The 21555-nt window shown below is 39.3% G+C and overlaps 1 protein-coding gene across 3 annotated transcripts in view; it reads left to right on the plus strand.

Annotated features, from left to right (window-relative positions):
• The window catches only part of NLGN4X (neuroligin 4 X-linked), a 371997-nt gene that overhangs the window by 210093 nt on the left and 140349 nt on the right, over window positions 1-21555 (plus strand). For all 3 annotated transcript variants that reach the window (XM_063450161.1, XM_063450162.1, XM_063450163.1), the window contains one exon: window positions 17389-17541. In XM_063450161.1, coding sequence (XP_063306231.1) covers window positions 17389-17541 — 153 coding nt within the window. The remainder of the gene's footprint in view (window positions 1-17388; window positions 17542-21555) is intronic.

Below are 21555 nucleotides of genomic sequence, written 5' to 3' on the forward strand. Positions count from 1 at the left end.
CTTGAATTCTAATAAAATTAACTACAACTATATCATGACATCACTAAGGGTTAACAAGTCATTCTTCTAATGTAAACATCAAGCTTACATAGACATACCTGATTGGTGCTTGAGTTTTTCAAATGGACCAATGAATATCCACTTCCCCCTTTTAACCCCTTAAGGACTGAGTCAAATGCACACCTTGTGATCAAAACAAAACGTAAACAAAAACCTGGAATTTGACTATATATCTGTTCAACCGTAATTCACCTCTTTCATATTAAGTGCACCCACACTTATTATATATCATTTTATTCAAGGGAAACAGGGCTTTCATTTAACATCAAATATTTAGCTATGAAACATAATTTAATATGAATATAATATGAAAAAAATTAGAGAAAATAATAAATGTTGTTATTTTTTTAGTTCTACATGATATTTTAACTGTGAATGTCATAATATTGTTTGCTTTTGCTGCAATAAAATACACATATTTGTGTTCAGCGATGTCTCACATGTAAAACAGTACCCCAAATGAACAGGTTTTATGGTGTTTTGGGAAGTTACAGGGTCAAATATAGCCTGTTCCATTTTTTAGTTTTTTCACATAAAAATTTGCCAGATTGGTTACATTGTCTTTGAGACCACATGGTAGCCCAGGAATGAGAATTACCCCATGATGGCATACCATTTACAATAGTAGACAACTCAATGTATTGCAAATGGGGTATGTCCAGTCTTTTTTAGTAGCCACTTGGGCACAAACACTGGCCAAAGCTAGCGTTAATATTTGTTTGTGTGTGAAAAATGTAAAAAACTAATTTGAATGCCAATTTTGGCCAGTGTTTGTGACTAAGTGGCTTCTAAAAAAAATTGGTCTCTATTGATTGTATTGTTCATATTGTTTGAGGCTCTAGTACTCAAATTTCTTCATGGATATTCTCCATGAGCTGTTCAAGTGTTGGTTTACATAAACCTGTTCCATCAAATATCCACACAGGAAGTAATCAGGAGCTGGAAGGTCGGTTGAACGTGGCGGCCAATTAATTTGGGAATTTTTTGAAAATGTCTCAGGAGGTCCATTGTGGTTCTGACTGTATGATCAGTCCCATCCTGTTGAAACATATTTCAGGACGATTTTCAACTATAGGACATAAACATTTTTCAATCATTTTCAGACATTTTGTAAATAACATTTCACTGTTTACTCATTGTTCCTTCATGAAATGTCCCATGATAAATCTCCCAAGACTCGATTATACTATGTACCTGCAACAATTCAATTCCGTACTATTAACAAATAAGTTATTTACCTATCAGATAATACTGTGAATTTTGGCCCACCCTTAAAAGCACACTATAAGCACCCAGACCACTTCATCTCATTGAAGTGTTCTGGGTGCATTATTCATGTTCCCTTAACTCTGCAATGTAAAACATAGTAGTTTTGGAGAAACTGCAATGCTTGAAAAAAAAAATGCACTAATCCACACTACCTTTATGTAAACCAAGAATTGGGTGCATGGTCCAAGAAATCCCACTCTACAAGGATTAACATAAAAGTAATACAAACATAAAGTAAAAATTTTCACAGGACAGAGAAATTATCCTATACTTTAATTCCTAATTAAAGATATTTCTGTTTTTTAAAATGTTTACAAAAAAGGATGCAGATATTTTGTATCCATTTCAAATCATGCATATATTAATGAATTTAAATATATGTTGCCTTTTTTTTTTACCATATCCAGTAGTTTTGTTGATTAAAACTACTTAGAATGCTAAAAATAGAATGTAGCTTTTGTTAACTTACCAAGCAGTTTTATTCAAGAAATTAAGCCAAATGCAACTGCGCTTGCTTGATGCAATGCTAGAGGCCACTAAAGACGTGTGCAGTACATGCAAGCCAGGCAAGATTTATAGGCATGAGAAGGGTGAACCTCTACCATTAATGCCTTGCAGAATCAGCAGCTTTAAAATACATTAGACTTGGAGATTAGTTTTTTCCATGATTCATCCAAATTGAGTCCATATAAAGCCAGCACTTATATATAAAAATCTTTATTTTATCAGTATTCCAAAAGTTACATAAAAAAGTTGAAAAAAGTCAAAAAGTAAGAACTTTCCTCAGGACATGTTTAAAACAAAGAAACATATGTTAGTTATAAGAAAAATAATTAATTACTCACAAGCTCTTATCAGTGTGTTCCAGGATCAAGTGTGCATATGCCAAAAGCAGGTTCCGCCTTTACAATCATTTTCAAACCAGGAGGCTGTACTCGAACATACACTTACTGCCAATTTGCTGTCTGCATCTTCCCATAGATATGCATTCTCTAGCAGTTGTTACAGTTAGAATTCACCTGTATCTAGTGGAGACCCACAGCGTGCATGTTTATTATACTCCATGATGTAATGCACTGGGTAACCATGGCAACACCAGTGATAGCTAACCACCCTGCTTGTGACACATGCGTATTTTGATACAGGAACACACCAACAAGTGCCCAGGTGAGTGATTCATTTTTGTTCTTAATAAAACATGTATTTATTTGATTGTTTTAAACATGTCCTGAGCAAAAGTTCTTACAAAAAATTGAAACATCAACTTTTTCCACGCAATTCTTTGACTGCTAATTAAAGAAAGTTTTTTTACATAAATACCCTGAAGTGCTGGCTTAACCCCTTAATGACACAACTTCTGGAATAAAAGGGAATCATGACGGAATATATCCGTCGTCTGTCCTTAAGGGGTTAATATGGACATTTATTCATCAGTTTGACAGAGCACCGGGTAAAGTACAAATATTTAGTTGTTTAGTTGGATTGCAAGACTTTTTAAATACATTTGTACATTTGGACAAGTCTGTACATTTGGACAATAAACCGAAATTTCATAGATGGATAATATGAATATATATATATATATATATATATATATATATATATATAAAACGTCAACATTTTTACCAGCTCTCAACCTGAATAAAAGTTAAGTTTTATTTTCTATTCTACATTAGTTCTTGGAGTGCTATCATTTTTCCACTTTTGTATTTTTGGTGGACAAGCACCAGGCACAATATTTTTCTACAGAAGTGCAGGCATATGGACTTGTTTTCTTTGAACAAATCAAACACAATTGCATTCAACACAACAAATGCTTCAAATGCTTTCCTCAAATTCAACTGAAAATTCAACTTACAATGACTTCTCCAGTCTCACAATTTTTCAACCCTTGAACAGAATGTCTCAAAACAGCACAGATATGCAAAGCAGTTGTTGCCTCAAGCACACCTGATGCAACTAATCAAGGACTTAATTAGTTGCACCAGGTGTGCTTAAGCTGAAACACTTGAAATACCTGAAGTGGCTATTGGTTTGTTGAGTGTCACATTTGACTGCATGTTAGAAATATGGCAAAAGAATGGTCCACAAAGTTAAGAGAAGAGATCGTTACCCTTCAAAAACAAGGAACAAGAAACAAAAATATAGTAAAGGCACTGAATGTTTCTAGAGACAGCGTTGGAGTCATAGTTTGCAAGTTTAAAGTTGAAGGAACTGTGGTAACACTACCTGGACTGGGCAGAAAAATCAAGCTTTCATTGGCTGCAACCAGATTTCTTAGAAGGCAGGTTCCACATGGTGGAAACAGGCACTGAGGTTAGAGTGAGCACAGTAAGGAACGTACTAAATACAGAAGGTTTCCATGCCAGAACTCCAAGACATACAGACCTACTGACCCAAAAGCATAAGAAAAATCTGCTTTGGTGTGCTAAGAACCATATAAATAAGTCACAGAAGTTTTGTCTGTTTTGTGGAGGGATGAAACAAAACTGGAAATTTTCAGCACAATGGATCAACAGTTTGTCTGGAGGAAAAAGAATGAAGCATACGCTGAATAGAACCCTCTGCCTACAGTGTCAGATCCTCTGCCCCCGCGCAACTCGCGGCAACCTTGCTTACCTCATCACAGCAAGCGGCATCATCTGGTCCCTGTCTCCAGACTAGCAGTGTGTCTGGCGCTGCACACTCTTATATGTGTGCTGCACTGGTCATGTGACCCGGCACACAGTGATGACCTCAGAGACCACAAGGGAGGGAAGAAACTCCTCCCACGTGTTGTGGTTAACACTAGTTGGAGATAAGCCAATCAGACACACCCTGTGTGTATAGAAGCTAACCTCTCCCTTGCCTCAGTGCCCTGTTATGGTGTTTGGTTTACCATTGAGCGTTGCACTTATTATTTGGATTTCCTGGTTACTGATATTTGGCTTTGTCTCTCGTTATTCCGTCTCTCTGTTTCCCTTGACCTCGGCTCGTGTTCTTACTATCCCTTTTTGCATAACCTGTCCATTCTAAGGATCGGTATTGCAATTCTCTCTACTCTGTCCTGTCTGCATGTTAGGGTTCCCTAGTGAACATTACATACAGTCATTTAAGCATGGTGGTTGCTCAGTAATGCTCTTGGGCTTCTTTGCATCCTCTTGAACTCAAAACCTGCAGCGTGTGGAAAGCAAGATGGATTCATTGAAATATCTGGAAATCCTAGGAGAAAAGTAATCCCGTGTGTGAGGAAGCTGAAGCTTGTGTGTCATTGGACCTTCCAACAAGACAATGGTCCCAAGCATACCTCAACTTCCACCAAAGCTTAGTTGCAGAAAAAGTCTACAGTGGCCATCACAGTTATCTGACTTGAAACCCATAGAAAATTTCTGGTGGGGTTTAACCCCTTAAGGACCAAACTTCTGGAATAAAAGGGAATCATGACATGTCACACATGTCATGTGTCCTTAAGGGGTTAAAGAAGGCAGTTGCAGCATGCAAACCCAAGAATATTACTGAACTGGAGACCATGGCTCATGAGCGATGGGCTAAAAGTCTTAAGGAACACTGCCAGGAGCTGGTGTCTGCCTATGCATCTCGTTTGCATCAGATCATAACAGCAAAAGTGTGCTCCACTAAGTACTAAAGATGCTTGCCATGAAGGGGTTGAATAATTTTGAGACTGGAGAAGTCATTTTAAGTTGCATTTTCAGTTAAGTTTGGGGAAACCACGTGAAACAGTCATTGTGTTGAGCATTTTCAATTCATTTTGAACAGTCATTGTTTATTTGCAAACAGCAAACAGGTTGTGTGTTGCTGTCTGTGTGTGTGTGACTGTCTGCCTGTGTGTGTGACTGTCTGCCTCTGTGTGTGTGGATGTCTGCCTCTGCATGTGTGTGTTTGACTATCTGCCTGTGTGACTGTCTGCCTCTGTGTGTGTGACTGTCTGTGTGTGAAGATTTCTGTGTGTGTGTGTGTGTGTGACTGTCTGCCTCTGTGTATGTGACTGTCTGCATTTAACTGTGTGTGTGTGTGTGTGTGAGAGAGAGACTGTATGTATGTGACTTCTGTCTGTACCTGTGTGTGTTTGTCATTGTCTGTCTGTAACTGTGTGTTTATGTGTGTGTTATTGTCTGGTTTTAATTGTGTGTGCATGTGACTGTATACATAGAGAAGTGGTAGTAGGTTCAAAAACCTACTCGTACTAGGAGATCTCTTACCAGTAAAAACGTATATTTAAATAGTAGGTGTGTGTATACACTAGAAGAAGGCATATAAGAAGTGGTTAGAAAATGAATTAACTCTTAATTAGAAACTTGAACAGATATACTATTGTCCACAGAAGAATAAATAAAAATAAAAATAAGATCAACTAAAAATGGATAAAAAATAGTAAAACCCTAAAAATAGAATTATAGGATTATAGGAAGCATCAAAACATTAAAAACAGTTGATAAGTATAATCTTCCTATGCTTCCTATAATCCTATAATTCTATTTTTGGGGTTTTATTATTTTTTTATCCATTTTTAGTTGATCTTATTTTTATTTTTATTTATTCTTCTGTGTACAATAGTATATCTGTTCCAGTTTCTAATTAAGAGTTAATTCATTTTCTAACCACTTCTTCTACGCCTTCTTCTAGTGTATACACACACCTACTATTTAAATATAAGTTTTTACTGGTAAGAGATCTCCTAGTACGAGTAGTTTTTTGAACCTACTACCACTTCTCTATTCTACTGAGCTTTTAAGGGGGCTTTCCTTTACTAGTTGAGATCTCCCACCTGTCACTTGCTATAGGGTCTAACTCTACCTAACCTCATCCCAATTCTTTACATCTTCTCCACTCTCCAGGGCTAGATTTTTCTGCCCACCCACAACAAACTGCACTGTAAACATGCTGTATGTTAACCAAGTAACTCCACTTAATGCACAAATACTAATATATATATATATATATATATATATATATATATATATATATATATGTAGAAAGGCCATTAGGCCTGAATTTGTGGGAGAAGTAAGTCCCCTACTTAAACTCCCAGCCCCTACTCACCTCTGACGTTCGAGTTCAAGTGTTCCTTGATCTACTTCCGGTTCGAGTGTCTTCAGGTTCGCATCACTTCTGGTCCAGGCGTCTGGTGTATTGGCTGCACGGCTGAATCCTCCGTTCTATCGGCGGTCCGGCTTGCTTGCTAACCGTGAGTCTTCCTGTGTTTCATTCCGGTCCCCTCCACACCGCTCTGTGGTCTCATCGGGGGTCCGGAGCGCACATGTCGGCAGGGACGCTGGAATGCCCCAACCTCCTGTCTGCCTAGACCCAGAAGCCACGGACACTCTCCTCTCCACAGAAATAGTGCTAGGTTTCATGATCGGCCCCTTCACCTCCTCACCGTTTTCCTCCTGGCGCACTAACCCCATTGGCATAGCTGTACACAAATACTCAAATAAAAAGCGCATGATTATTGATTTATCGGCACCGCACTCCTCTTTTATTCCCAGCATTAACACACTCATTCCAGCAGACGAATTCTCACTACAGTACGTAAAAATCATCTCAACTGGTAACAATGCTTGGCTTAGTAAAACAGACATAACCAATGCATTTAAATTCCTGCCCATGCACCCATCACTTTGGCACTTGCACGGTGTTAAATGGCGAAACAGGTACTATTTTTCCACGCAACTTACTTTCGGGTCCAGAAGCAGCCCTAAACTGTTTGATATTTTCGCAGAAACTCTATGCTGGCTGCTTCTGAACATTACTAGGTGTCACGCTGTCATTCATTACCCGAAAAAGTGGTCCGCCTGAAAGGGGAAATAGATATGTTCCTACGGAATGATGTATGCACCAGGAAAGAACTTCAGACCTTACTAGGGTCCCTGAATTTTGCAATGCGCATCATTCCGCAGGGAAGGTCTTTTGTGTCCAGGCTTCTTTGTCTGCTTCACGGGGTACCGGACGCTTGCCTTATTACGTTGGACCAGCACGGCAAAGCTGACCTACTCACGTGGGGGAAGTTTTTGACTGAGTGGAACGGTATCTCCATGTTTATTCCCCCTCTCTCCGACTCCTCACCCTGCATTTACACTGACGCTGCAGCCAACACGGGGATCGCAGCTATATTCGGTAATCACTGGTTTAGGGGTCACTGGCCCGCTGAGATGGATGCCTTGCCGGGTTTTAGAGAAACTTCTGCCCTTTTTGAAATTTACCCCATCGTGGCGGCCACACACACCTGGGGTCACCTCTGGTCTGGCAAGGCAGTAAAATGCTATTCCGACAATTCGTCAGCTTGCGATATCATTAACAAGGGGCGCTCATCCTCCCTTACCATTATGCAGCTGATTCGCAAGCTGACCTGGCTGGCAGCTTCCGTCCAGTTCCACTTAATTTGCTTTCACATCCCAGGTATTCACAACACGGCTTCTGATGCTCTGTCTCGATCTCAATTCCAGGTTTTTTTTCCAGGCACTCCCGTCAGCCCATCATCAACCATCCAGAACACCGATGTATCACGAGTTAATCCTGGATTGAACACACTTATGCACCACGCGAGGACTCTTACACAACAAGCACTATCAACCATCACAACAATCACCTACAATAGGGCACTTACCATTTTCAATAAATTCACAGCTGAATTTGGATTACAAGGTGATTTTTCTACCCAAACTATGGTGGCTTTTGCCTCTTTTTGCCACTTACACTTAAAACTTTCCCACAATACAATTAAACTATACCTCACAGGGGTGCAGCATCACAGCCTCACAAATTTCCCTAACAACACCCCCTTTTTGTCATCATACCCCATCAAGAAAATCTTAAAGGGTATCTCTAAAGTTTTGGTTCCACTTATCACCACCAGACTTCCAATAGATGGGCCTATCTTCAGACTACTCAGCAATCTCCTTGACGAATCCCCATTTGATCCTAACACAAACCTGGTGATCAAATCCACTATCTATCTAGCTTTTTATGGGTTCCTAAGACCTAGGGAATTTACCGTTGTTTGTCAAGGAGATACCACACACAGCCTTAAAACTTCACAACTCACTAAAGTAGACGATTATTACATTCTCACAATCCCATCTACCAAAACTAATCATTCACTACACCCCACTGTCATTCCTCTCTTTCCAACAGATAATGCTTGGTGCCCAGTTAAGGCACTAGACCACCTACGGTCAACTAATAACATGCAATTACAAAACTCACCACTCTTACAACTACAAGGGCACCCACTCACTACAGCAAAATTCACCACACATGTTAGGTTTTTATTGGGGAAATTGGGTTACAACCCAGCTTCGTTCTCCGGGCATTCCTTACGCATAGGAGCTGCTTCATCAGCTTCTAGTACTAACACCCCGGTCCACATCATAAAGAGACTGAGTCGTTGGAAATCTTCTATATACAATACGTACATTCCATGACCAGAACGAGAGCTTCGCCAAGCCTTCAGGAATTTAGTCATGTAACAAATGCAATAAAGTGTGTTTTTCGAACTTCTCTTTGCCCTCTTTTATTTACAGGCCCACCAACTCTCATATTAAACAATATCCATTTCATATTAAATTCCGAGCACAAGTAGAAAGGCCATTAGGCCTGAATTTGTGGGAGGAGTAAGTCCCCTACTTAAACTCCCAGCCCCTACTCACCTCTGACATTCGAGTTCAAGTGTTCCCCACCCACCAGCACCCTTAGAACATACAAATCTCCTTGGTGGGCCCTCTTTTATTTACAGGCCCACTCGGACGTTGGTTTCGGCACACTAACCAACTTTCATATCAAACAATATCCATTTCATATTAAATTCCGAGCACAAATATATATATATATATATATATATATATATATATATATATATATATATATATATATAATGTTGGGGTTTTTAGGAAGCTGCATTTCCACAAATGTCATTATGTTCCTTACAAATACACATAAGCAGTTTATTTAATTTTCAAGTATACCTATGCCTGTAAAGGATGAATAAATACATTGAAAGTTCAATTCTGTAAATTCAGACAATTTAAATGTTTCCATACATATACATAAAATTTAAGTTTTGTCCTGTGTTCATGTGCTTGCTATGCATCCCATATTTCAAATAAATGTTTAGCCATTTTTAGCCAACTTTTTAACTTAAGAAATCTAATGCTTGAACTTCCTTTATTGTACATTATAAAAGTTTAATTACATTTATTTTCACTTTGTCTCTCGCCCTTGTAACGATACGATATTGACCTAGTTTAGTGAACATTAAATATTTTACATCTGCATTAACATGTGTAACTAACAGTAAAAAAAAAGAAACCAAAAAAAAAAAACTTTTTAGTTTAGAGAAATATTTAAGTTTGAAATGGTGGAAAAATGACATCTGATATTTTGAAAAATAATACGTAACAAAAAGTATGGTTTAACTAATGCTTTTGTCAGGGTACCTGAAGTCTCTACCTCTGGGAGAGGTAGAGACTTAGACGTCTATCCATCCGGACGGTCTGTTTCCCCTGTTCCTCGCGGTCCACCCGGTCACATAAACGCCGGCCGCGAGGGAGTCACTTCCTTTTGTAGCATGACGCCCGGAAGTCGACGTCATGACGCCAACCCGGAACGACCTGTCACTCAATTGTTTGGAGACTAATCAGGACTCGTCGGAGGCGTGTCTACCCTTCTGAGCCAGGGTATTTAACAGTGCTTCTCTCATTTGCTCATTGCCCTGTCGTGGTTCTAGCCTGCCTAGTCACACAGTGCTCTGGTATTTTCAGTTATCCCTTTGGTTCCGACCCGGCTTGTTTGACTTACTCTGTTTACCTCTGTTATCCTTGACCCGGCTTGTTCCTCGCTTACCTGTCCTCTCGTTCCCTCGACCTCGGCTTGTCTCTGACCATTCTCTATATTCTCCGTACGTTAGTCCGGCCATTCTAAGGTCCGGTATACGTATCCTGTACCTGTTTGTACTCTGCGTGTTGGATCCCTGTCCCGATCCTGACATTACGACAGGGCCAATGGATCCTGCAAGTACAAACAGTCAGCTTGGCCCCTCTGATCCTAGGTTCGAAGCCATGGAACACAGAATGGATCAAATGGCCCTAGCGCTACAGGCGTTATTATCTCGTGCCAATAGTCCACCAGAGGAGACACGTACTACTTCTATCTTCCCTGTAAGTTCTGGCCTAGAGGTAGCCACTGTAGGTGCCTCCTCCCGCATTACCCCACCAGTACGTTATGGTGGTTCACCTGTGAAGTGTCGTGGTTTTTTAAACCAGATTAGTATCCACTTTGAATTGCAACCTCGTTCCTATCCTACAGATAGGGCAAAGGTTGGATTTATTATCACCTTACTCATTGAGAAAGCTCTGAGATGGGCCAACCCACTATGGGAGAACGATAACCCGTTAGTATATAATTATAATGCCTTTGTAGCTGCCTTTAGAAGAACTTTTGACCCCCCTGGTAGAAAGGTCAATGCAGCCAGATTACTGTTGCGCCTGAGACAGGAGAACCGAACACTTGTGGATTATGCACTAGAGTTCAGGTCTCTGGCGTCAGAAGTTAAGTGGAATGAGCCGGCTTATATAGATGTATTTTTGAACGGGCTATCAGACGTAATCCTTGATGAGGTTGCTACTAGAGAACTCCCTGAAAATTTGGAGGATTTAATTTCGTTCATTTCTCGTATTGATGAGCGTTTAAGAGAGAGACAAAACACTCGAGAGAGGAACCTTAGACCTTCCTTTAAATTAGCTCCCGCATTTCAAAGTCCTGATTCCACTACCTCACTGTTTCCTGAACCTATGCAGACAGGCAATACTCGCCTCTCAGAAGAAGAGAGACAGTACAGGAGAAGAGAGGGATTATGCATGTATTGTGGAGTCAGAGGTCACTTACGCCTGAATTGTCCTAATTGCTCGGGAAACGCTCGCACCTAAGTTTCTCTAGAGGACAGGCCTTGGGTGTTTCTATTTTGTCCTCTACTCATAATTATAAAGATCACAGGCTTCTACTACCAGTTTCTTTAACTTGGGAGAAGGGAGTACTAAAGACTATGGCTTTGATAGATTCCGGAGCTGCTGAGAATTTTATCGACCAAGCCTTTGCTACTAAACACACTATCCCATCCCAGTTAAGGGATACACCCTTGGCCGTTGAGGCCATAGATGGTAGACCTTTACTTGAGCCTGTTATCTTCCGTGAGACCATACCCGTTAACTTAACTGTTGGTATCTTACACGAGGAAAAGTTATCACTTATGCTCATTTCGTCCCCTTCTGTCCCCATAGTCCTGGGGTACCCTTGGTTAAAAAGACATAACCCTATTATCGATTGGGAGTTAGGGGAGATACTCTCATGGGGTCAGGGCTGCCAGGAGAGGTGTTTACGCAGGGTTTCTCCATTGGCTGTAATAAACACACCAGGTACTTCCACTCAGTCTACAGAGAGACAGATACCGTCTCTCTACCAGGACTTAAAAGCAGTATTCGACAAGAAGAATGCTGATACCTTACCTCCACACAGGTCATTTGATTGTAAAATTAAGCTTCTACCTGGTACTATGCCTCCGAGGGGCAATGTATATCCTCTATCCACTCAAGAGAACTCAGTTCTAGAGGAATATATTCGTGAGAATCTAGAAAAAGGATTTATTAGGAGATCCTCTTCTCCCGCCGGGGCTGGTTTTTTTTTTGTTAAAAAGAAAGATGGTACTCTGAGACCTTGTATTGATTACCGAGGTTTGAATAAGATAACCATCAGAAATGCCTATCCGATTCCTTTGATTACCGAGCTGTTTGATCGTTTAAAGGGCTCTAAAATTTTCACCAAGTTAGATCTCAGAGGGGCGTATAACTTGGTGAGAATCCAGCATGGACACGAGTGGATGACAGCGTTCAATACCCGTTATGGTCACTATGAATACACGGTTATGCCATTTGGTCTTTGTAATGCTCCGGCAGTATTTCAGGATTTGATTAATGAAGTTCTTAGGGAGTTTCAACATGATTGTGTTATTGTATACCTGGATGACATACTTATACACTCTAGGGACATTGAGACCCACCACAGACAAGTCAGAAAGGTATTGCACAAACTTCTGCAACATGGCTTATACTGTAAATTGGAGAAATGCAGTTTTGACCAGTCTCAGATAGACTTTCTTGGTTACGTGATTTCTGGGGAAGGCTTTAAGATGGATCCTGACAAACTCCAATCTATTTTAGATTGGCCATTGCCTAAGGGACTCAAGGCGATTCAGAGGTTTATAGGTTTCTCTAATTATTATAGGCGCTTTATTAAGGGATACTCTTCTATTATTGCGCCTATTACCAATATGACCAAACAAGGGGCTGATACTAAGACCTGGTCTACTGAGGCCCTTGTTGCTTTCAAGACTCTCAAGGAACTTTTTGCTTCTGCCCCAATTTTAGTCCATCCTGATACGACTCTGCCGTTCCTACTCGAGGTCGATGCCTCTGAGACGGGAGTAGGTGCTGTTCTGTCACAAAGGTTAGGGGTGGACAAACCGTTACACCCTTGTGGTTTTTTCTCTAAGAAACTATCTGGCCCTGAAAGCAGATATGACATCGGTGACAGGGAACTGTTAGCGGTCATTATGGCTCTAAAGGAGTGGAGACATTTATTAGAAGGGACCTTACATCCTGTTACGATTCTAACGGACCACAAGAACTTGTCCTATATTGGGGAGGCTAAGCGCCTATCCGCCAGGCAAGCTCGTTGGTCCTTATTCCTGACTCACTTCAATTATGTGCTTACTTATAGACCTGGTTCTAAGAACTCTAAAGCCGATGCTTTATCTCGCCAATATGAACCGTCCACTATAGCTGAGCCAGTTCTTTCCTCGATAGTTCCTAAATGTAATATCATCGCTAACACGAATCTCAGGATTCATTCTCCGTTGCTTGCTGAGATCATGAAGTTACAACATCTAGCTCCTAAACAGACTCCTGGGGATAGACACTTTGTTCCTCCTGCTCTCCAACTGGAAGTGTTACGGTGTTTCCACAACAGCAAGGTAGCTGGGCATCCTGGCATTCGCAAGACGTATGCTTTAATCTCCAAAGATTTCTGGTGGCCTGCTTTACGTAAGGATGTTAAGGATTTCATCGGTACGTGTGAGGTCTGTACTAAGACTAAGCAACCTCATGCGCTCCCATGTGGATTTCTGCATCCCTTAGAGGTTCCAGAGAAGCCATGGTCCTGTTTAGCTATGGACTTCATTGTCGATTTACCTATCTCTAAAAAACAGACTGTTATCCTCACCGTGGTTGACAGATTCACCAAGATGGCTCACTTCGTTCCTCTGCCTAAACTCCCGTCTTCCCCCGAATTGGCAGAGATATTCGCAAGGGAGATTTTTCGTTTACATGGGATACCCTCCCAAATTGTGTCTGACAGAGGTTCCAAATTTGTTTCCCGTTTTTGGAGGTCCTTCTGCTCTTAACTGGGTATCAAATTGAATTTCTCTTCTGCCTATCATCCTCAGTCTAACGGAGCTGCTGAACGCACCAACCAAAAGATTGAACAATATTTACGTTGTTTTGTTTCTGAACACCAGGACGATTGGGTTGGTTTGATTCCTTGGGCGGAGTTTGCACACAACAATCTCGTTTGTGATTCTACTCATTCAAGCCCCTTCTTCATGAATTATGGCTTTCATCCATCTATTCTTCCCTCGGCTTCTCCTTCCCAAGGGTTACCGTCGGTTGATGTTCATGTTGCCAATTTGAGGAAGTTGTGGGATCAGACTCGACAAATTCTTCTGCACAATTCTATGCTGGTTAAGAAACACGCTGATAAACGTAGAAGGGCGGCTCCGGTGTTTGTTCCAGGTGATAGAGTATGGTTGAGTACAAGAAACATTCGTTTAAAAGTGCCTTCCATGAAGTTCGCTCCTCGTTATATTGGACCTTACAGGGTGCTGACTCGAATTAACCCAGTTGCGTATCGTCTAGCTCTTCCATCTGCCTTACGCATCCCTAACTCATTTCATGTTTCATTGCTGAAACCACTAGTCTGTAACAGATTTTCCTCCACGGTCTCCTCCCCTCGCCCTGTTCAGGTGGAGGGTCAGGAGGAGTATGAGGTTAACGCTATCATCGATTCTCGAATCTCCCGGGGGAGAGTACAATATCTGGTCGATTGGAAGGATATGGTCCTGAGGAGAGGAGTTGGGTGCCTCAAGAGGATGTTCATGCTCCTCGTCTCTGCAGGGCGTTTCACTTCCGCTTCCCATCTCGTCCCGGTTCATTCCGCCCGGTGGGCGTATCTGAGAGGGGGGGGGGGGTACTGTCAGGGTACCTGAAGTCTCTACCTCTGGGAGAGGTAGAGACTTAGACGTCTATCCATCCAGACGGTCTTTTTCCCCTGTTCCTCGCGGTCCACCCGGTCACATAAACGCCGGCCGCGAGGGAGTCACTTCCTTTTGTAGCATGACGCCCGGAAGTCGACGTCATGACGCCAACCCGGAACGACCTGTCACTCAATTGTTTGGAGACTAATCAGGACTCGTCTGAGGCGTGTCTACCCTTCTGAGCCAGGGTATTTAACAGTGCTTCTCTCATTTGCTCATTGCCCTGTCGTGGTTCTAGCCTGCCTAGTCACACAGTGCTCTGGTATTTTCAGTTATCCCTTTGGTTCCGACCCGGCTTGTTTGACTTACTCTGTTTACCTCTGTTATCCTTGACCCGGCTTGTTCCTCGCTTACCTGTCCTCTCGTTCCCTCGACCTCGGCTTGTCTCTGACCATTCTCTATATTCTCCGTACGTTAGTCCGGCCATTCTAAGGTCCGGTATACGTATCCTGTACCTGTTTGTACTCTGCGTGTTGGATCCCTGTCCCGATCCTGACAGCTTTAGATTTATGTTTTTGTATGCATTGTAGAATACTTCTAAAGTCAGAACAGATTTAAAATTGTATGGAAGCAGAAAGGAGTTTACAGTACTTTTAAAAGCTGAAAATTATGGAAATTCTCAAAAAAGCTGATCTCTATATTTAAATTAAGCCCAGCATTTAAAATTAGAATTGTATAACAATATGCACTTCATTCTGCTGAATAGCACATATTTCCAAATCTCAATTTCTGCTGTGATTTGAATAAAATATATGTTAACAATTTCTTTACAATGTTTTGCATCAATAGGGTTTAGGAGATTTGTTTTTCTTTCATATTTCAACATTTTTTTTTCAATATTGTCAATGTTTCTAGCTCATCCCTGTCAGTTTGTGGTATTTCATTTAAATACATTTATTTTTTATCAAACTCCAGAGGAAATATACAACAGTTTTATAGCCTATTTAATATGTGATGGACTTCCTTTAAAATGATTCATGACACATTTACTCTCATCATCTCACTTTAATCATATCAACTTTTAAATAGCAAAATCCTGAAGTTTGCAAGTTTATAGGATAGATTTGTTTTACTGCTCACACGAAACTTTTAATGCAATATTCATTTCTACTAGCTTAGATTTTCAAGACCATATATATATTTAAAGGGATACTATAGTCACCAGAACAACTACAGCTTATTGTAGTTATTCTGGTGAGTATCGTCCGTGCCTGCAGGCTTTTTGCAGTAAACACTGTCTTTTTAGAGAACAGGCAGTGCTTACCTTACAGTTTAGGAACACCTCTAGTGGCCACTCCTCATACAGCCACTAGAGGTGTTTCCTGGGTCAGTGCCGCACAGTGTTCAGCATAGACATTCAGCATCTCCATGCTTTGCTCTGCATGGAGATGCAGAACATTCCCCGTAGAGATACACTGATTTAATGCATTTCTATAAGGAGATGCTGATTGGCCATGGCAGCATTTGGCTCTGCCCTAGGTCCACCTCCTTGGCTGAGATCAATAAAATTGACAATCTCAGCCTTCCAATGAGGCAGCAGTGAGATTGGCTGAGATCTTCAATTCTAATTATGTCAACCAAGGAAGCATATTGGGTCAGAGCAAGCACCGGTGGACCTGTGTGGTGTTGGAATGAAGGTGAGTTTTTACTATATTTAATGAGCAGGGGGGAGCCTCAGAGTCTAAATAGTGTGTTTAACACATTTGTGTTCCAGACTCAATAGTGTTTGTTTAAGCATCTATGGTATCATATATGGTTTGAATATTTTACTAGAACATCATATACTTATTAGGTTTTATTAGGTTTTAGTACTATAATATACTTCCCCAACTATTATTATTGCCACATATTTTTATTTATACTATCTACACACTTAACTTAGATAACTTAGAAATATTTATCAACCAAAAACCTATTTTGCAGATTTAGTGACTAATAATGGGCTACTAATGACAGCCACATCTTCTCCATTCAAACAGCAAAAGAAACTTCAAAGATCACACCGTTTCTACAATCAGGAAGGGTGAAAGAGTAAATAACATCTTTAATATCCCTATTAACATTACAGAGATTGAGGCATATTGGTATAAACATGTTTAAAATATCTTTATGTTGTTGAAAAATTATATGATTTAATTGTATTTACAGTGAGCACTTGGGCATTATTCACAAATATAGACATTATTTTTATCTGCTATTGCCATGCCATTGTGGTCTCTGCAAATACCTATAAGCAAGATATTTGACCATGGTTATTAAACTTTTTGTCACACCTGCTGTATATGAGAACATTTATTTATAATAATAATAATAATAATAATCCAAACCCTATGTAAAATATTACAAAATAAGAGATTCTGTAAACTATCTAACATTTTTCAATCCCCTAATTTTTCATTAATGGATTAATGAATACATTCATATAATTGTATGTTTTATACATGTTATTTCTGGACAGCAATCTATAGCCAAAATTGCTGTTTTATCATATGTTTATGTGCTAGATATTCATCACATATTTCAAACAAATGTCATGCTAATATTTTTTTCAAACAAGAAGTGTTTGGTAATGAAGGAGTTAATGTTAGTATTGAGAATAAGCCTGTCAAATAAAACATATATACAGTGAAACACTACAAAAGATATATTGTTAATAGAAGTTGCAATGCTATGATGTAAACTTTTATTTTATTTTATCTTAGATATCCATGATCCCAATAGCAAGAAACCTGTCATGGTCTATATTCATGGAGGGTCCTACATGGAGGGTACTGGGAACATGATTGATGGAAGCATACTTGCCAGCCATGGAAATGTGATTGTTGTTACCATTAACTACAGACTTGGTGTTTTAGGTAAGTGAATAATTCATTGATCGTGTGTATTTAAAATATTACATGGTGCATTATTCACATTCATTATGATCTATACATAATGTAGGTGTAAAGTTAAACATTAAACATAAATGAACTTGTATAATTAAACATTGTTCCTGCAAAATGCAATTATTTGAAAAAGGAGTTCTGATTCTTTAATTTTTTTTCTGCTGAATATGCATAAATGTACTGGTAAATGTGTTTTATTCTGAGTAAATGTGAATGTACTAGTAAATAACACAGGAATATTCCCTGGAGGCAAACCGTGTAGCCTTGAACATCAAAGTTTAAGGGGTGCTGCAGGTCTCTGCATTTTAACGCTCTTATGATATCACAATACTACATTTCTGTGGGTGCATAATAAGTGAAGTGCTTAGTTATCATTTTTTAGTTGTTTTCATGGATTGAAACTTACTGTATAAATTAAAGATATAAACAGACAGACAGACAGACAGAACCATGTATTATGGGAAAAAATGCTTCCATTGAGGGTTTGGGAAAATCATAATAAGCCATGAGACTGAAAGTTTAATATTAGTATAGTGTTGAGGTTAAGAGTGATAGTAGTGACAGTGTAGTGTGTTAGGGTAATGTAGAGGTTACTGTGTAATGTAGTGTTATGTACTAGAGTAATGTAGGGGTTCATGCATAATGTAGTGTGTGCTATGGTTGTGTAGAAGTGAAGGGAATTAATTTATTGTAAGAGTATCACTGGAACATGTAAGTCTTGGTGCTACCTGATGTTAGTGGGAATTATAGGCCCACATCAGATATTTTAGCATCCATCACTAAAATGGCTGCATATACCACTAACGTTCCATTATTCCTGGTCTTGGCAAGATTGGAGCCTCCAGAATGCACAGAGGTAATCCATGAAGTATTTCCAGTTCATTATGAGAGATGATATAAATAAAGACTGAAATATCCCAAGCTCTCGTTTTTCAAGTGGCTTTGCGAATTAGCAGTTTTAAAGAAATATATCTTGGCCAGGTATTCACTGTATGCATATTTTATTTTTTACTGGGCCTTGCACATTACAGCAAGAACCCTAAACAAACCATAGGATCTTCCCACACAGTATTACTCTTTATTAATAACACAACATTTGTAGAGTAAAGAGAACCAATACCCATGGTCCATTGGCTGTTAAGTGATCTAAGGGAACCTCTGTCTATTGATATCCAGTGCTGTACTTGGTGTGAGGCACAAGTATGTAGCACACACCTGTCTATTTAGATATATATTATGTATTTAGATTTATTTATATTTAATTCATTTATGTTTAAATTGTTTTACTGTTTACTTGTTGGCAGCTCATTGCTTCCAGTGGACTTTTATTTGTCCCCAAGAGCATTCTTGATACTGCTTGGCTGCACCTTGACAGATGAGTTTTTCAAGTTCACTATCAAAGAGCATTATTTACCTGGATGTCAGCATCGAGGGACCTAGAAGGGTCAAATCAAGACAGCAAAAGTCAGCTTTTGCAAGTTAGCTTGCACTAGTATATATTTTCGTATTCAAGCGCACAGCATGAGTAAGGATCTGCTTTAAATAACCATCCTGAAAAAGCTGATTTTTTTTTTCAGTTGAGTATGTGCAGGGCCAATTTTTTTTATTAGTTTACATTCTATAGAAAATTGCATAAACTAACATTTTTATTATTCTATAGCCCAAAAATGAAAACAAGTTGTTAATAGATAAGTTTTGTGAAACAGTAGGTATATTGTGCACACATCAAGCAAATCTTTTAATATCTTAAAGTATAATCATATACTTTTAAATATGTTAGGTATAATTAGCTGAATATCTTACAACAAATAAAAAAAACATTTCATATAAATTAGCTCTGAAAAAGCAATGCATTCTATTCTGCTATCATAAAAGAAATAGGGAATCATGTATTTGCCATTCCTTGGTAAACGTGTGAGAAACAAGAATTTAAGTGAGATCAACCATTGGGGCCAATACAAACCATTGTGTGGAAAATCTATTCACAAACCGGACTTTACATAGGACACGAGGTCATGCATTTAGACTGGAAGAAAGAAGATTTTGTCTAAGGCAAAGGAAAGGTTTTTTTACTGTAAGAAAAATAAGGATGTGGAATTCTCACCTGAAGAAGTGGTTTTATCAGAGTCCATATAGATGTTCAACAGCTACTAGATGCATACTTGCAAAAACAGAATATTCAAGGATATAATCTTTCAATGTAGGGTAATAACTGCTTGATTCAAGGGTAAATCGGACTGCCATTCTGGGGTCAAGAATACATTTGTTTCCTAGCTTGTTGCAAAATTGGAAGTGCTTCAAACTGGGTTTTTTTGTCTTCTTTTGGATCAACAGCAAAAAACAAATGTGAGGAAGGCTAAACTTGATGGGCACAAGTCTCTTTTAAGCTATGTAACTATGTAACTATGTTTTAGTTTATATTTAGCTTACTAGAAAATGAATCATGAAAGGAAACCAGCTGCTCTTTGAGGTTTGGATTTTGAGAAGTCTGGTAACATAATTAATTTAGAAAGATGACTTTGAGCTGTAAAATTACATTTGAAAAAATGGTTAAACCAATATATTTGACAGTAAACTTCTTGTTTTATGATTTGTATGAAAAAAATAAACGGCAACATAACACACTATTTGCATATGCATGTTGTTGTTTTTTTATTGTTCATTACAGTGATATTTCAACGGATATCACAATGCCTTGTTTGGAGAACTGTATCATATTAAAGCACTACTTGTAAGAGATTTTACTTTATTAACAGAATAAGGTCCTGTCAGAATGGATTATAGTAACAGAGATTTGAAGAAGGCTTAGGGCTGTCATACATACAGACTTATGATTAAATAAGTAGATAGGGATATGGACATAGTAGATAAGCTAAAATGCTCAAAATAAACTTGTTTTCTATTCTCCTATTTTGTATTGTTTTGATGTCATGCCATTAATATTGCACTGACATATAATCATCTGTAATTATCGGTTGCACCAAAAATATTTACATTTGATAGTAAAGACCATAAATTCCATGGACATTTTCTGTGAAATAATATTTGGCATTAGACATCTAAGATGATCTGTTAAATTTGAATGTTTTGTTTTTGTAAAAAATAGTATATATGACACTTATTTTTACATATTCCAAAGGTTGATTTGCACAGACTTTGCAGCTGACTGCTGCTGTTCAATAAATACACATGTCAAGTTGTTTCAGATTAAAAAGTCTATTCTGTATATACTGCAACCTTTCCCATTGAGTCTGATAATGTCTATATGGTCCCAAGCAAAATGCCAGGGAGAATCCAGGTAGTTATACAAATCTAACCTATACATTGACATAATTGAGTAATGTCTTGGACCCTAGTAATATATTCTGATGGACTGCCTGGCACACTGACCGTGTACCTCCGTCAATTGCTGCTTCCTTGTACTTGCGAGCACCATAAGCACTGTACTGGAATACCATAACCACCGTAGACCCCACTAAACCATTGCAGCTTGGTTGGGGTCTCGCCGTCCCCCACCCATCCTGGACCCAAGACCAGGATCCAGCTTCCAGTGGGTAGACCTCTCCTATTCCAGAGAGCACAGCAGGAACAGCTCTTATAAGAGCTAGTGATTATACTCAGGGGAGTATTGTGATATAACAATCCCCAGAGTGTATGTAGTTATCCAATCCCCCAAACATGAGCCAAGACTTCATGAAGGGGTAAACAAATCTCTCTTTAATGGGAGCCACACTTGGCCTTATATGACAATCCCCCTGCAAGGGCTACGCCCACAGGGATCTTGTGGGGAACTGATTTGCAACTTCACAGCAATAATGCACAACACTCCCACACACAGCACACAATCCCTCCCCTCTGCCTGGGAGATAATTGGATCAGATAGTTATTAACCCAATTATCTCCAGGCAGAAAAAACACACATTTCGATAAAGTCCCAAAAGTAACCCAAAACACATAATATCCCCACAAATGCAAACTACACCC

Source organism: Pelobates fuscus, chromosome 1 (assembly GCF_036172605.1).
Source record: "Pelobates fuscus isolate aPelFus1 chromosome 1, aPelFus1.pri, whole genome shotgun sequence".
NCBI lineage: Eukaryota > Metazoa > Chordata > Amphibia > Anura > Pelobatidae > Pelobates > Pelobates fuscus.